At 34.4% G+C, this 17,472-nt stretch overlaps 1 protein-coding gene across 1 annotated transcript in view; it reads left to right on the forward strand.

Moving 5' to 3' along the window:
• Window positions 1-988: 988 nt before the first annotated feature.
• The window catches only part of LOC141557589 (liver carboxylesterase 1-like), a 34,159-nt gene continuing 17,675 nt past the window's right edge, over window positions 989-17,472 (forward strand). Inside the window, exons 1-5 of the mRNA XM_074293452.1 lie at window positions 989-1,062; window positions 11,001-11,205; window positions 12,482-12,626; window positions 14,000-14,133; window positions 16,279-16,432. Of these exons, the coding sequence (XP_074149553.1) occupies window positions 1,008-1,062; window positions 11,001-11,205; window positions 12,482-12,626; window positions 14,000-14,133; window positions 16,279-16,432 (693 nt within the window). The 5' untranslated portion in view covers window positions 989-1,007. The remainder of the gene's footprint in view (window positions 1,063-11,000; window positions 11,206-12,481; window positions 12,627-13,999; window positions 14,134-16,278; window positions 16,433-17,472) is intronic.

Genomic DNA, 17,472 nt, shown 5'->3' on the forward strand with positions numbered 1-17,472 from the left:
GGAAGTATTATCTTTGCAAGGTTTTGAGAGAAATGTTTGCACATAATTGCTATACTTTTGAAGTAAACATTCCTTTATAAAAAGGAGTACAATGTTGAATAATTAAATGAAACGAAGATGTTAGTAATTTGGCTCCTAAAATGGGGAGAGTGGGAAGGGAGCAGAAACTTTCAATGTAATTTGACGTAATGTCAGGGAAAAGAGAGAATATCTGATTTTCTTCAGATTATCAGAGAACTGCCAGGGAGGAAAAATAAATTTGGAGGATTAGTAAAATGTAAAAGATTTATCCCTCAGAAAATATAGCCAGAATTAACCATGCTATATCATAATGAAAATTAATTTTGAATTACAAAATGTAAAGAAATGTGAATTATTTTTTATGTTATAATTTTAATGATTTGTTTTATGGATAAGAATGTCTTTCCCCCATAAACTTTACTGCCTGAAGAACTGTTGAATGTTTTTTTTTCTTTTCTGTTTCACCATACTTTATTCAGTCTATAATCAGTGTTCAGCTTTTCTGAACAAATTACAGTTTCTCCAAAAAACACTAATTCTGTGACATCTAAGAAATGTCTTTTAAGAAGAAAAAAAACTGAGAAATTAAAAATCACTGGAATAGGGAATTTGGATGGCCTTCATAAATCTACATTATGCCTATCAGACCCTAAACTATGTGACATTCAATTTTAATTCAGGATTAAACAGGGCCTTCTATAACTTTGGATTATCTATTGATATGGGTATTGAGTTTTTAATATGAACATTTTAGAATTAGAGCTATAAAAATTATGAGGGTGAGTTATAATGGGGTATAGCTTTAAGATACTATCATTGATACCATTCCAAGATTATCACTGGGAGGAGGAAAATTCCTTTCTTGATTTTATGAGATTTAATTTTATGCTCTTTAATCAGTCATTCAGGCATCTAACCCTTGTGCATTATAAAAGCACCAGCAGCTTTGAATGACAGTTCAAATTCCTGAACCTGCTTCCAACAAGATGTGGCTACTTTCACTGGTCTTGTGCTTCATCAGCTCCATCACTGCTTTTACAGGTAAGGATGAGGAGTTTTATTCCTCTTCCAAAAAATAGGCACTAAGAAGTAATGTGCTAGTTATTATTTGGGATAATCTAGACAGATGGTAGACTTCCTTTTTGTTATGAACTAAATTTTCAATAAGCAAAAGTATTTCAAAGAATAAACACAAAAAGATTTTACATAAAATTTGGAAATTCTGTTGCATGAGGATTAACAAGTTTTTATGAAAGAATGAGGAAACAATCTGAATTTATTCAAGTTTTGTTTTAATCTAGTGAACAGGTTCTTAACCAGTAGTGTGTGAGCTAATTGCTTTTTAAACATATTTCAATAATTATACTTCACTAAGTTTGATTTCCTTTGTAGTCCTGTGCATTTTTTTATATATATTTAAAAACATTATTCTGAGAAGTATTTCAGTATCACCAGATTGCCAAAGTGGCACATGACACAAAACACACTAAAATCCTATTAACTAGAAAATACTCTGGGAAATGTCACTTAAAATAACAAAGTAGCTCCTAATCAATGTGATCCTGATGGCAAAGAAGAATGGAACAACTATCTAGTTAATACGAAATAAAAGGCGGAAGAGGAGGAGGAGGAGAAAGAGGAGACTGGAGGGAGGAGGAGGAAAGAAGAGAAAGAGAAGAAAGAGGAAGACAGTGGGAAAGGAGAGATCAAGAAAGTGACAAAGATGGAAGGAAAAGCATTGCCTCCTTAATATTAATAAGTTCACATCTCCTATATCTTCTTATCAAACCTTACTACTTCACTATTTTTTTTCTTTTTCAATCCACTTCATGGAAATACAGAAAAGCAATTTTAAGTTTTTTTTTTTTTTTTTTTTTTTTATCAAGGGCTTTCTAAAAATGGACTAGTTCTGGATGGCATAGATTCTGTTCCAACAGAGTTCTTCAAGCAGTCATTGGTTAAACACTTGTCAGTAAGTGAGGTGGGGATTCCTTTTAGGGGTATAAATTGGACTGCACATTTGCTAGAAGGTCTTCAAATATTAATCTAATATGATTCTAGTATTGCTTGGTATCAGTAATGAATACAGAGAGAAGAGGAAGAAGAACAAGGAAAGAACATATGTAAGGAAGATAGTGGCAAAAGAATAATCTTGAAGCATAAGTAAATGGAAGGTGATAGTTTGACTTTAGTCTTTCAAAAGATGACCACCCCACACTCCTTATCCATTTATGCATCTATTACTTGATTCAGTCAATCAACAATCATTTTTAAGGGCTTACTGTGAGTCAAGCTCTTTGCTAATTACTGAAGACAAAGAGAAAAGTAAATTAGTCCTTGTTCTCAAGAATTCTTCATGTTAGCCTGGGTAGATAAATATATGTATGTAAATGTCACACACATGTGTGCATATGTAAATATGCATACCACTGTGACCAAAACACTAAGTCTAGCGACAGGAAGACTCATTTTCCTGAGTTCAAATCTGGCTTCAACTACTACTTTCTAGCTGTGTTTCCCTGGGCAAGACACAACCCTGTTTGCCTCAGTTTCTTCATCTATAAGATGAACTGGAGAAGTCAATGGCAAATCACTCTAGTATTTTTGTCAAAAAAAAATATATAAAAATCCAGATGTGTTCAGAAAGAGTCATATATACCTGAAAGAATTGAACAACAGTAATAGCTGGATAGTGGTGGTGGTGGGAAGAGGAAAAGCCTTCATGTAGAAGGTTGTACCTGAATAAATTAAGGTTTGTTACAGGCTGAGATTAGGAAGGAGCTCATTCCAATTATGAGAGAAACTGCCAGTGCAAATGAAGATTGACTATCAACAGAAGAAGACCTATTTGATTTGAAAATAAAATGTGTATATTTTAATGCCTGAAAGTTATGCTTTACATATCAAATAGAGAAATTCATGTTTAACTGTATATGTAATGGTGATTGAATCATTCTTTCAATTCTCAAGTAAATATTAAATGCCAAATATATACAAGGCACAATTCTAGCTTTTAGAAGTAATGGTCAAATAAAGAAGACACTGACCCATTGTTGAGAACTTAGAATCTAGCAGACGAAAAATAATTCTGTCAAAAGCCAGAATACACATAGAAACACATAGGAGGAACTTAATGATTATCTAATCCAACTCATAACTGAAAATGAACCCCTACTACAAAATACTGAACAATTGGTTAGGAAATAGAAGAAAATAGGAATCTTACTAGTTTTAGCCAAACCCCAAATTCATAATTTCATCCATAAAAACTAAAATATTTGATAATTTTGTATAATATACATTCTAATATTCCTTGCCCCCCTTTATTTTCACTCTTTCAGAATTTTCCCCAAAGTTTTCAAAATTGGAGTCAAGCCCTATTACATGGTAATTATTCTTTACCTTACTTGGCCATGCTACTTATGGAATCAGGAGACTTCTGAAAGTTAGGGCTCTCTCTTCCTTCAGTACTTATTAAATTTGTTTCACTCTTAGGGTGCTTTCATTTTCCTACCCAGTTGATCTAATATTGCTTTTCCATTGTATTCTGGAAGAGAATCTCAAATAGGTATTAAGATAGCAATAATTTAAAAAAAAAGGTAGCAATACTTTAAATAATTAAATAAGGACAATTTTAATACATTAATAAAGCTACAAATAGAGTGCAATGGTTTTAGAAGCTAAACTTTACCTAGTTAATAATCATCACATGATTTATAGTAATAAGTTATATTTACAGTTTGTACCTATTTCCAAGTCATGAACTTTCCAGAAGGTATCTTAAAGAGGGGAGGTTATTATTGCTCACAAATCAATGATATTTCTAAAGAAAAATGACTCATGAAGGGACTTTATAAAAAGTAACATTTGAGAATTATTATTCTTTATGTTGACAGCCTTGGCTCTGATTCTTTGCTGAGTAAAGAAGGGAAATAATTTCCAAGATTTTTGTTTTACTCTAAATACCCTTCCATGTGTTATTTGAAAATAGACAATCAAACCAAACCAAAACAGAAGAAAACAAATGTGCATAGTGGAGAGAAGCTGAAATCAGTTCCTCCCTATAGTTTCATTTAGGATCTTTTCAACTTGAAAAATTGAAATAACTGGAACTAATCTGGAAATAATTGCTGTAACTGGAGTAATATGATAAAAGAAAATGTAAGCAATAAATTGGTTTCTGATCATAAATCAAAGAGAAATGAACTGTGGGAATCAGAGAAGACAGTAAAACATGATCTTAGCATAGGTAGCTTTGTTTCTTCTGCTAGCAGTCTAGGGAAGTGTCCGATTAAAATTACTAGCAACTCTCCCTCCTCATCCCCGAACTGAAAAGGCTTACTAACTGTAATACCCACAGTGCATGGTCAAGAAGGTTTGGAGATTCAGTTGACACCAATGTGTGAACCACTGCCTAATGATATGAGGAGAATTTATACCAATATTATTGGAAGTTGAATAACTTTTAAAGACTAGAACTCTACTTAACATACTGACCAACCACAATTCTAGAGCATTTTTGGTGAAACTTGTGGCTCATCTTTTCATAGAGAGAGAGATGAACTCAAAATATATATTGAGGTTTTCTGGTTTTCTTTTGTTTTGGTTTATTTTTACTGAAGCCCAGTAGGGTAATTCACCTGCTCCCTCCCCATACACACTTGCAACAGATTTTGTTTTTCTTTCTGTCTCAATCAGGTAGCAGGAAGAGATGGAGGAAAGAGAAGGCACATTTATGTTCATTTTAAAATTAACATTTAATTTGAAAAACATCTAATGATTAAGAATATTTTATTTAAAAAATATTGGTTGACAGAGTTGTGGCCTTCTGGTGTAGTAGTGAGACTCAACCACAGCAAATAAATAACTAAGTATCAAGTGACTAAAGATATCTATATGAATAAAAACTGGTTGCAGAACACAATCTACCCTTCATTGGGAAGCAAGCTCAACAGTGCAGCTTGGGGACAACACCAAAATCAATAGTAACTTTGTAAATTGCCCCATCTTTGTACTTTTCCCACATGTATTTCCTATGCACATTTCCCACACTTTTCTTGGAGAACAAGTGCTTTTGTTTGAAAATGACTTCTAATTTTATGGAAAATATTCTCTTGTTACTTTTATTGTTCTACTATTTCATTAAATGCTTTTACTTTGCATTAAGCATGTTTTCTGGCTGACTAATTAAAGTAGTCTCATACATAAATACCTAAAGAAGCTTTCTAGGGATTCATGTGTGAGAGGGGCCATCAATCTCATATATAATACATACATTTAACAGCCTTTTTTCCCTTTTAAACAGGAACTTATTTAGCATTTCTAAACACTGGACAAGGGCAATAAGGCTATTTTCCCTCTATATTGCATTTCTTTTATCTCAGTCACAAATATGTTTTCTAGCCACTCAGTACACATTGGATATCTGTTAAGGTCCCTGAAAACGAAGATGACTTAGATCATTAGCATGTATTTCCCCTCTATTGATTTTGTTCAGTTTATTTATTAGTACTGAGCTGATAGGTAGATTATCACTTTTATACTCCAGAGTTCTGACATAAATGAAAATTACGGTGTAGGAATTCAATCACCAGTCCTCTGGCATCCTGGGGAGATCTCCTTGGTTCAGCCAGTAACAAAGTGCATTGCTATATCCCAATTTAAATGATATTAGAAAATAGTGGTATCCACGTATCATATCCTTTTATTTCCCTAAAATAAGGAAGTGGTATTGCTTTTTTGATAGACTAACAAACTCTATTCTTCTTTTATCTTTGATTTGTAGTTCTGGTAGGGACACACTCATGCCTGCATATCACAGAGAGGTACATCCTATCCTGAATACCAGGACTTAGATCTTCTGTCATGTTTCTGTACATCATTTCTTCCATTCTCTTCATGATTACTTGTAATCTGTTTTCCAGCCTCACTTTTAAATTGAAACTCCTCTCTCTGCAGTTGCAAATCAACCATTAATTGGTAATTCAATAGCCTTTTGTCAGTTTTTGGATTGCTTGGGCTCTCTGCACCTTTGAAATATCAAAACTTTTCTTGTGAACATCTCTTCCCTAGCCTTTTATCACACTGATTTTTCTTGGTTCTCATCATTTTTCCTATATTATAACTAGGGATCCCCAAAAAAGCCTTGACTATATATATATATACATATATATATATATATATATATATATATATATATATATATATATATATATATATATGTATATATATATATATATCATATAAATGACTGAAATTACTGAAGAAGTTTAACAGAAAAATCTATCACACATTATCACATATTCATAAAAAATTAAGAATAATATTTTAATAATGCCACTATATTAAATGTTCATAGCTTCAGAACTATTGAATTTAAAACTTTCAAAATGCAGAAAAGAAATTTACATATATATACAAATATATATATTTATATAAATAAATATATATGTGTATTTCTATATCTCTATGCACAAATAAAAAAACAAACACACAAAAAAGAAGAGAGAATAGAATAAGGTAAATATAATCCCTATCATTCTGTTTGCTACAGGGAGGTATCCCAAAGATGTTTTCAGTGGCCCCAAAGAGGATGATATTATACCTCAATCCTTTTATTCAAATATAAATAAATATTCAGGTGGATCTATCTTTGGGATACTTCTTATAAACTGAGATATAGATGAATAATAACAGAATATCAGCATATCCTGTTTGAATCTGAATTTTATTGGAAAAGATGAGAATGATATAATAATTATTCCCAGTATTTTGTTACAATTGTTACATTTGTATTATCTTTTAAAATTTGTGAAATGCTTTACATTATATCTCAGTTCTTCTGCCTATTCAGATATTACTTCTTAGTTTTCTTTGATACTTCATCACCTCGCATGCTAAGGGGAAAAAATCCTCAAAATTCTGTCCTAGGCCTTCTACTTTTTTTCTTGCCTTTGTTAGTTCCTATGTACTAAATTGTCATCTCTATTGATAAAATTCCCATGTTTGTCTTGCTAATCCTAATTTCAGTCTTGAACATTAATCTTATAATACCAACTATTGTTGGACATCTCTAATTGGATAACTTGTGGGAGTTATGACTCAACATGCCCTAAATGGCATTTATTATCCCTCTGCAAATATCCTCTATTTCAAAATTTCCTTATTTTTGTTGAGGACCTCAACATCTTTTTAGTGGTATAATCCTCAAACCCAAACTTGGAACAGTCATTCCATGTCTACACCTAGAACTGAATGGGCAAAATTTAACAGACCATAGCTCAAGCTTATTTCTTTCGGTCACAATGCTTAAAATGAAGGAAGGAAAGATATATATATATATATATTTTTAATCTTAATAGCTCCATAAATGTAGATGAACTTGAATGAAGCTGAAAAAGAGACTTAGAGTGTCCCAGAGTGATTGTTGTATAGTTCTGGAAGCAGAACTAAGATGGTAAAGAGAGGGACTCACCCAAGCTCTTCCTAAACTCCTCGAAATACCTTTAAAGAATGACTCTAAAATTTTAGAGCAGTAGAACCCACAAAAAGTTCATGTGAAACAATTTTCCAGTTCATGACAATTTAGAAAGTAGGCAAGAAAAGTCTGTTGCATCAGGATGAGAATGGAAAACAGTCCAGCAGCCAGAAAAGAACAATCTAAGTATCAGAAGTCACACTCAGGATGATACAAGATTAGCAACTTCTACATTAAAGGATCAGAGGGTTTGGAATATAATATTCTTGAGGGCAAAGGAGCTAAGATTTCAAACAAAAATCACCTATCCACCCAGATATAATCTTTTTGGGGCAAAAAGGACATTTAATGAAAACAAAAAACTTTCAAGCATTCTTGACGAAAAGACCAGAGACAAATAGATAATTTGACTTTCAAATACAAGACTCTAGAGAAGAATAAAAAAGTTAATCTGTAAAGGGAAATCATAAAAGAATTAATAAGATTAAATTGCTTACATTCCTATGTCAAAATATGAATCTTGTCATTATTAGGGGAGTTAAGATTATATTCAGAGGGCATAGGTGCTAGTTTAAAGTGAGGAAATAACATTTGAAAAATACTATTAACAGGTGAGACAGGAATGTACTTGGAAAAAGGGAAAAGAAGAGACAGAATGTCATAGATTATCAAATAAAAAAGAGGAAAAAAAAACTTTTATAGTGGAAGGGAAAATGGTGTTTAAGGAAGAGTGAATGAATCTTACTCTTATCAAAACTGACTCAAAGGAGGAATGACACACACTTACAATTGTGTATAGAAATTGATCTTATCCTAAAGGACAATAGGAAGGGAATAATAGCCATTCCCCAATGGATAAATGTTTAAAAGACAGGAACTAGTTCCAGATGAAATAATCATAATTATCTGTACTCATATGAAAAAATGCTCTAACATCAGAGAAAAGCAAATTAAAATAATTCTGAAGTACTACCACATATCTATTTGATTGGCTAATAGGACAGAAGAAGAAAGTGACGAATGCTGTAGAGGACATGGGGAAAATGAAACATTAATGCACTATTGGTGGAGTTTGTGAATTGACTCAACATTCTATACTACAATCTGGGAATATGATGAAAGGGCTATAAAACCATGCATATTGTTGACTTACCAACTACTAAATCTGTGTCAAAAAAAAAACATGTATATCTATATACAGCTATTTTCTAGATGCAAAGACTTGGAAATTGAGAGTATGCCCATAAATTGGGGAAATGGCTGAGTAAACTGTGGCATGTGATTATGATGGAACGCTGTTGTGTTCTCAGAAGAACCTGGAAAGATTTCCATGAACTGATGCGAAGTGAAATGTACTGTGTACAAAGTAACAATGCAATGATTTATTTAAGACAAATATGAAAGACTTATGATGTTTCAGGAAACCTATTTAGGAAAGCTGATCCAAAGAAGTCACAATGATGTCTGGTAGAATTTAAACTGTTTGGCCATGGCATTTTTTCTAGTATGTAACCTATCCCACTTTAGTTTGACCCAATCTATTACCCAGGAGTGGTTTAGTGAAGATTTGCCATCAATTAAGGTATCAAATGACCACATGTCTGGGGCTCATGCCTCTTGGCTCCATATCACAGCATAATTTAAACTTCCTTATTTTGAGTTCATAATTCAGCATTCTGAAGCTAGAGAGAAATCCATCTCTGAGTCTCATTCATCTGGCACCCATCAGTGCCAAGCATAGTACACTACAGATAATAGATCTTTGGCAAATGACTGCTGACTAAATGGAGAAATCTCTAGGTTTTGCCCAGAAGAAATAGAGACTATGTGTTTTACTATTCCACTGTTTTCTTGCAGCACTTGTGGGATGTTGTAAAATGTACAAAACTTATTTATATAAGGTATATACCAGTTATTATTGTTTTCTCTTTCTTTCTCAAAGAGTACCATGACATCAGACAGGTGATGCCATAACATGCAAGTAAAATGATATTAAGTGAGGAAAGACTGTGCAAAGTCACCAGCCTCAATTTCTCCTCTGAAGCCAGTGGCAAGATATAGATCAGGATGACGGACCTATACAGTGAAAGACCTTGGCCCTTTTAAACTATGGTCCTTAATAGGTCTCAGTTTGGCTGAAACAATACCCAATCAGTGATTATGGCTAGGTAAGAAATGAGACAGAGGATGGCTTCTTTTATCTAGTCGTGTGTATGTGTGTGTGTGTGTGTGTGTGTGTGTACACACATACACATATATATGTAAATGTGGGAGGGGAAGGTGCTCAAAGTTGCTGGCCAAACAACAATATAAATATTCACTCTGAGTATAATAGGCCCCAAAGTAAAGCTTGACCAGGATCCTGTTGTTGATCAATCAATAAAGACACTGAAGAAATAACTTGTCAGATTTATGGATAGGGGAGGAACTCTGTAACCAACTAAAAGATAGAAAGGTTCACAATAGATAAAATGGATATTTTCTATTACATAAAATTAAAAGATTTTTGTGCAACCAATTTAGCTAAAATTAAAAGAAAAGCAAGAAACCTGGGGAATATTTTAAGAAAAAACTTTCTTTGATCAGAGTCTCATTTCTAATACAAAGGAAACTTACTCAAATTTATAAGAATATCATCCATTTCCCAATTGATAAATAGTTAAATGAGCTGAGTAGCTATAGTAGATAGAGTTCCTAGAGTTAGGAAGATTAACTTTCTGAGTTCAAGTCTGACCTCAGATATTCACTAGTTGTGTGAACTGGACAAGTCACTTAACTCTGTCTCTGTTTCCTCATCTGTACAATGGACAAACTCAAATGGGGTCAAATGTGGACATGAAGAGTCAAATGTAACTGAAAATAATTGAACAACAGTCAGTTTATAGATGGAATAACTCTATTATCATTAAGCATATAAGAAAATATTCTAAATCATAAAATTAGAGAAATTCAAATTGAAACAATTTGCAACCTATCTTTTTGGCAAAGATCACTCCCCAAAATGACAAATGTTAGAGAAACTATGGGAAAACAGGTACCCTAATGTACTGTTGCTAGAGTTGGGAATCAGTCTAACTAATTTGTATAGAAATTTGAAACTAAGCGATGTTCATATCCTTTGACCCAGGAATACAGCTACTTTACTCCTATAACTGCATTTATCCACCTATAATATTCAAACAATATCTACTGCTTACTTTAATAAGGGCTATGTACACAGGGTTTTGAAAACATAAAAACATTATAGAAATAGGGTTTGCTTTTATTGTTATATCTTCTGAGCATTTTCATGCCCATGTTCTCCACTGAAATATGAAACAATCCAGTAGATTGCTCTTATTAACCTTCACTTACAGGTGAGAAACCTGAAGCCTAGAGAACTGTAGTCATTTTCTCAAGATTGTCCTGCTAGTTGTTGACAGACCTGCCACGTATTCCTGACTCCTTATGGTTCTGCTGCTTCTCCAGGGAAATTAACTTCTTCTCTCTCATTGTGACACAGAGCTGCAGCCTTCAACATGGGTAGTGGACACCGAATATGGGAAAGTGCAAGGCATTCAAGAAACACTGCAAGGATTTGACACACCTGTCCATGTTTTCCTGGGTGTTCCCTTTGCCGAACCTCCTCTTGGACCCCTGAGATTTAGTCCACCACAACCTCCTGAGCCCTGGGAAGATGTGAAGAACACCACTACATATCCACCTATGTAAGCAATAATCTTCTGCATCTTTTTGGGACTTGAGATATTACCATGGGGAGAAACATGGAGAATCATGTTGTCATTGTTGGATTAGTTTCTAGGCAAACCTTTTGAAAATCCTTCATTTTGCCTCCCCTTTTGAAATACTGTTTCTTCTCATTTTAACTCCCTTCTTTAATCCTTATCAGAGGCTGGAGGGTTTGTTGGAGAAGAAACTTTAAGGTTTTCACACTGGACTGATCCTAAGATATAATGTGATTCACCTAACCAGGGAACTTGAGCCAAAATGAATAAATAATGGGCCTACTCCAGTTTCAAACACAAATAGGTGCTATGTGCGTTGATTTTTCTACTCGTTTATAGTCACATAAAGCCCTGGGCACATATTACCTGGCAGAATGGCAAGCACCCTTTGCTTCCATTAGTTAGTCATGCCAGGTGGCACTGGTCACCTCTGGTTATACAGCAGTTTGTTCATTGACCACAGTGGGTTCAGTGAATATAAAGCAAGTAATTTGGAACAAAATTACTTAGAGTAAAGATGAGGGTTCTAGCACTGGCTCTACCATTTCGTAGCTGTGACCCAAGACCAGTGACTCAACCTCTTTGTGTTTTTCATTTCTACTTTAAAAATGAGAGGACTACTCCACTTACCCTACACTCATTGTATAAATGAAATAAGGCAATGAGTACAGGAAGTGAATATAGTTAGGTACAACTCTAGAGTCCCGATTGGGCTGACTGTTCTTGGAGGAGTTACCCTAATGTTTTAAAGAGCAGAATAATTTTTACAGTACCTCCACTTTAATATGAATGTCTTCCTCCTTTTTCAATCTTGTTCTTAACACCAGTTAATATTTTATCCATAGATAAAGCTGAAAGAGACATTAGATAGCATCTATTTCTACTTTCCTATATTGCTAAAGAGAGAACTGAAGCTCAAGGGAGTTAAGTGATATGTTCAAAATCCACTAAAAATTTAGTGGGACTTTATATAAATCATAAGAAAACTAAAGAATTCAGTAATTTGTCAAATCTTCAGTACCTTTGACGAAAAGCCAGAGTAGAGTGATGATCTGAGTCATCTTCGTGTTTCCATTATTTATTTCCAATATGACCTTGGACAACACACTTTTCTTCTCTGAGTCTCAGTTTCCTCATTTGTAAAGTAAGGATTTGATTAGTGGCCTCCAAACTTCGCAACCTCAGGCAAATTATTCTATCACTCCAAATACTGAGATGTTGCTGAAAAGAAATGATTTTCTTATGCTTCATTGAATAGGTGTGTCCAGAACCCCAATGCATCCGAATTCTTTAGGAACCTTTACTCCATTCGGAATAAAAGCATCTCATTGACATATTCCGAAGATTGTCTGTACCTAAATATTTACACGCCAGCTAACCTGACAAAGGAATCCAAGTTACCGGTAAGAAGCCTAAGGAAGGAGTGGGCTATCATTCAGAAACAATAGATGAGTTATAGTTATCTCAGCCCAGCAGGAAACAGCCCTTGGTCTGGAGGGAGTAGCAACAGATTGAGATCTCCCATGCCTAAAGGTCAGGCCTTAGTAAGGTCATTTTATTTGCCTTGCTTCACCTCAGTTTCACTCAATCATAGCTTAGCACAGAAGTGGGAACTACACACATGTATCTGGGAGGAAACAAAAGATAGCAAAATAAAAGCAAAATCCAAAAGTCTTTCAATTTGTTTTTCTACTTCAGGTCTCTCCCTTCTCCAGTCCTTCCACCACATACAGACAAGGGCAACATTGTCACTTCCTTTTTTTTTTTTATTATTAGCACTAGTAATAATAATAATAACACCTACCTCACAGAGCTTTGAGCATCAAATAAGATAATACTAGTAAATCCATCTTTCCAGGCTTATTTTAAATTATTTTCATTCAGGTACTTTTCAGATCAGATAAAATAACGTTTGAATTTTTCCTTACACATGTCCTTCCATCTCACTCACATCTTGGGTACTTTTGCACAGGTTCTCCTGAATGCCTAGAATACTTTACTTTCCCCACCTCCGCCTCTTAGAATCCCTTTAAAGCTCCACTCAAATACCACTTCTTCCCATATGAGGTCTTTCCTGAGTTCCCCTGGGTCTAGTTCCCTTCCCCCAAAAAATTTGTCTTTGATTTATTTTATACACCTTTGTATAAATTTATAATTAACATTATAAATTATAAATTAACATATACATTAAGAATATGAGCTTGATTGGAGGAAAAACAGGTTTTGACCTTATTTCCCTAGTATAAGGTATAGTGTTTGATATATAGTGTAGGTTTAATAACTTTGATGCAGAACAGAAGTGAGTACAAGCAATAATGTTGTAAAAAATTACTCAGGTATATTTTCTGTCAATAAAAAGTAATAATAAAAATAACTATTTGATGATTGTCTTATATTTGCAAAGTACCTTTATCAAAAGCCTTTCATTTATTAAATGAATGAATGAAGGTATGTAAGAAAAAACATTTCAGTGGCGTCACATGGGATCAAAATGGCAGGAGGAAAGTTTGAGGATCACAGTCATTGTATTGAGGGAAAAATTAGGATTTCGAAAAGAGAAATAATTTGCCTTGGGTCACAGAGAAAGATTGTGATACAGTCAGATTTAGAATACAGGATACCTATTGCAGGAACCTTTCCTCTATATTTACATACTTCTTTCCTGAAGAAAAGTATCATAGAGATCACAGAGTCTGGGCAGTTTAGAGATTCACTTTCTCAAGTTCCTTTCAATTCTGCCCACATTGATCCAAACTTTTTCCTCTTGATTTCCCAGGTGATGGTGTGGATCTATGGAGGGGGGCTGCTAATGGGTGAGGCTTCAACCTATGATGGACTGGCCCTCTCAGCCCTTGAGAATGTGGTGGTGGTGACCATTCAGTACCGCCTGGGAATCCTTGGGTACTTTAGGTAAGATCTGGAGGGAAGGAATTCAAATGACACCTCATAAGAAATGGGAGTCTGCCACTGGGGCTACAGTTCTGCCCTTGGTACTCTCCTTCTCTGAAATCCTGATTCTTACAGAAACTGATTTTTCAAAAGCACAAATATAGGGCACTCACCCTGAAAGGCAATATTTCTATTTCTTGCATTTACCTTCTTAGAACCTACTATATATGTAGCCATATTGTATTGCTTCAATGATGTAATTTCCATGAGGTCATAAGGCCTATGGTAAGTCTTGTGCGTTTTGCTCTGTGAACATATAATTATTGCCAATGTCACTGCAATCCTGCTATGTATAGTAAGGGCTATTAGTTAATATCTATCCAATCCAAGATGGATGGAAGACCCTTTAGGTATTTTCTCCTTCCATCTGTACACATTGACCCCTTCTCATGCAAACCATACAATTTAGTTTGACAAACATTTATAAAAATTCCTGGAATGTTCGTGATTCAGAATAGGGTAGGGGCAAAAACAAGGCATGTCAATAATCTTGCTTTCAAGTAGCTTACAGTCTAAATTAGGGAGAAAGGCTAAGTAACTATGATAAATAAGGGAGAGTGAGGAAAACATAGAGGGAAGGTATGAACAATTGGAGCAAGGAAAGTCCCTTTTCATCTAATATGGGAAAATGCCCAGGGAAGGCATGGAGGAGGCAGCACCTGTTCTGAGCTTTAAAAAAAAAAAAAAATAGAAGAGAGAGAGAGAGAGAGAGAGAGAGAGAGAGAGAGAGAGAGAGAGAGAGAGAGAGAGAGAGAGGCTTGGAGAAAGGTTTAAGGGGAGGGAAGAGACAAATTACTGGCGTGGGGCATGTGTGAAACAGGAGAAACCAGGATGAGAAAGTGGGGTATAGTAAAATCAAATTGGACTGAATCACAGAGTATGTGAAGGGGAATAATTGAGAAAAGCCTAGCCAGGTAGGCTGAAATCAACTGATTTAGAATCTTCAGTGCTGGGGACAGCAGTTAATTTGTTAGGAAAAAATGAGTCATTAAAGTATTTTTTATAAAAGAAAGGAAGATATTAGGAGGATCATTAGAATGATTTAGCTTGTAGTGATGTGGGAGGTGGATGAGAGAGAAGATAAACTAGAGTTAAGAACATTTTTGCACTTCACAAAATGGCCTATGTTAAAAATCATTGAATTTTTTTTTTTACTGAATGCTAGTGGAGCACAAGGTCTGACATTTTTGACTAAGAAAGAAAGGCTTTAATTATATGCCCAAATATGTTTTCTTTCCTACATGATCCAGCCCGGCTAAATGTACATAGGCTAATCAACAGATTGTTGGCCAGCTGGTGAACTATAGTTCAGAGGTCTTAAAATCCATTTTTATGGAAAAAATACCCACACCTTTGGAAATCATGTCTCTTTTGAAATGTGGCTCCACAGAGTATCACATATCTAGTATTTGAGCTGCTCTAACGAAATCTACTCCAAATTCAATATAGGAAAAGAGATTGTCATAGAAAGTGAAATTCATTTGTATTTCAAACTATTTTTGCATTCAGATATGAACATTCATTTACTTCTGTGTTTCTTCAGGTATAAAGTGAGGAGGTTAAACTAATGAGCTTTGAGGCTGTTTCTAATTTAAATCCTTGAAGTTAGTGTCAAGAAATGAGAGGTAGTGCAGTAAAAAGGAAGATCTGACCACTGCTCTCATAATACATACAATGTAAAAAGGAGGACATTTATGGATAAACGACATAAAAATAACAATATTGAAAACTGAACTGGATTTATTAGAGATAAGAAACCTCCTTATCGTTACTCGCAGTTTCCCCATGTAACTAGCTATTCTGGATAGTACTGCCAATATTTTTAATGTTTTATTTTTTATCGAAATTTATTTTACCTACCTTTAGGTAAGTGCTATTAAAGTAAGTTGTGCATGATCAAATAGTTAAGTATCAAATGCCATATTTGAAATAAAGTTTCTCCTTCTTTCTACTGCACTACCTCTCATCTGGACACTAGCTTTTGTTAGAAGATTAACCTTTTGATAACCATTCCCCTTTTTTACATCCATCCATCCATTCATCCATCCATCTATTCATCAAACACTTATCTCTCCATTCTTCTATCTCCTCTCCTCTCCTTTGCAGCACTGGAGATGAATATGCTTTGGGAAACTGGGGTTCCTTGGACCAAGTGGCAGCACTTCAATGGGTCCAAAAGAATATTGCCAATTTTGGAGGAGACCCGAGCTTGGTGACCATCTTCGGTGAAGCATCGGGAGGTTTTAGTGCTTCGGCACTGGTGAGATTTCAGAATCTTGAGTTAAAGAGTTGTGCCAGTGTTTCTGAGCTCAGGGTGGGAGCACTAGAAACTCAGAGATTTCTGGTATAAAAAGAGACTTATTCTTCCATCAGTATACAATGACCACAATGGTTCAAACAGTCTGTTTCATTATGTTCTGGGTAGTAGAATGTTAATGATTCAAATACAGAATTGGCCATGCCCTAGGACCAATTTTAGATAGCTACTCATGAAGAATGTTTAATTTTTCACATGATGTTCTTTTATAATAACAATAACAACAACATATTTATATAGCATTTTAAAACCATTTTCCTTATAGACTCTATGTAAAGTAGGCAATGTATGATTATTGCTCGTATTTTAAAAATGCAAAAACCAGTGTCTCAGATAGATGTAGTAGCTCTAGTCTCAGTGATCTGAGACTCAAACCCATATATCTAGATTTTAAATCCAGTGTCCTTTAACATGTCCATTAAGAAATTCAGAGTATCATGAAGATCTATATCATTTCCCTTTAAGATCATTCAAATAAACTTTATGAAGCTGCCATATTCTTAACTACATTTTACTTGAAACCACCAAGGTATTGAACTAGGACGTAACCTAAAAGGAGTCACATAATTCTTCCTGTCAATAAGTGACTAATTTCATAGAATTTCTAGTGTTCTAGCAGTAGAATTCATTGCCTTTCATCGCCTTTGTCCTACTAAAGTTTTGTTCTTTGTTCCCTACTAAAGTTTATTCCACATTCCCTTTGCAAAGGTAGGTAGCATATTAAATTGAAAACTTTCATATGATTATATTTATCACATGGTTTTCTATCACAGTGTTTGATGAATAGATGGATGGATGTAAAAAAGGGGAATGGTTATCAAAAGGTTAATCTTCTAACAAAAGCTAGTGTCCAGGAGATAAAAGTACTGAGAAACTTAGATTTTGGAAGCAAAAACAAGAATGGAAGTCAATGAATGAGGAGAAAAGGCATAAACAGAATGCCTAAAACTCCAAGGGAAAAATTGACTAGAAAATTTTGCCCA

This window comes from Sminthopsis crassicaudata, chromosome 2 (assembly GCF_048593235.1).
Source record: "Sminthopsis crassicaudata isolate SCR6 chromosome 2, ASM4859323v1, whole genome shotgun sequence".
Lineage (NCBI taxonomy): Eukaryota > Metazoa > Chordata > Mammalia > Dasyuromorphia > Dasyuridae > Sminthopsis > Sminthopsis crassicaudata.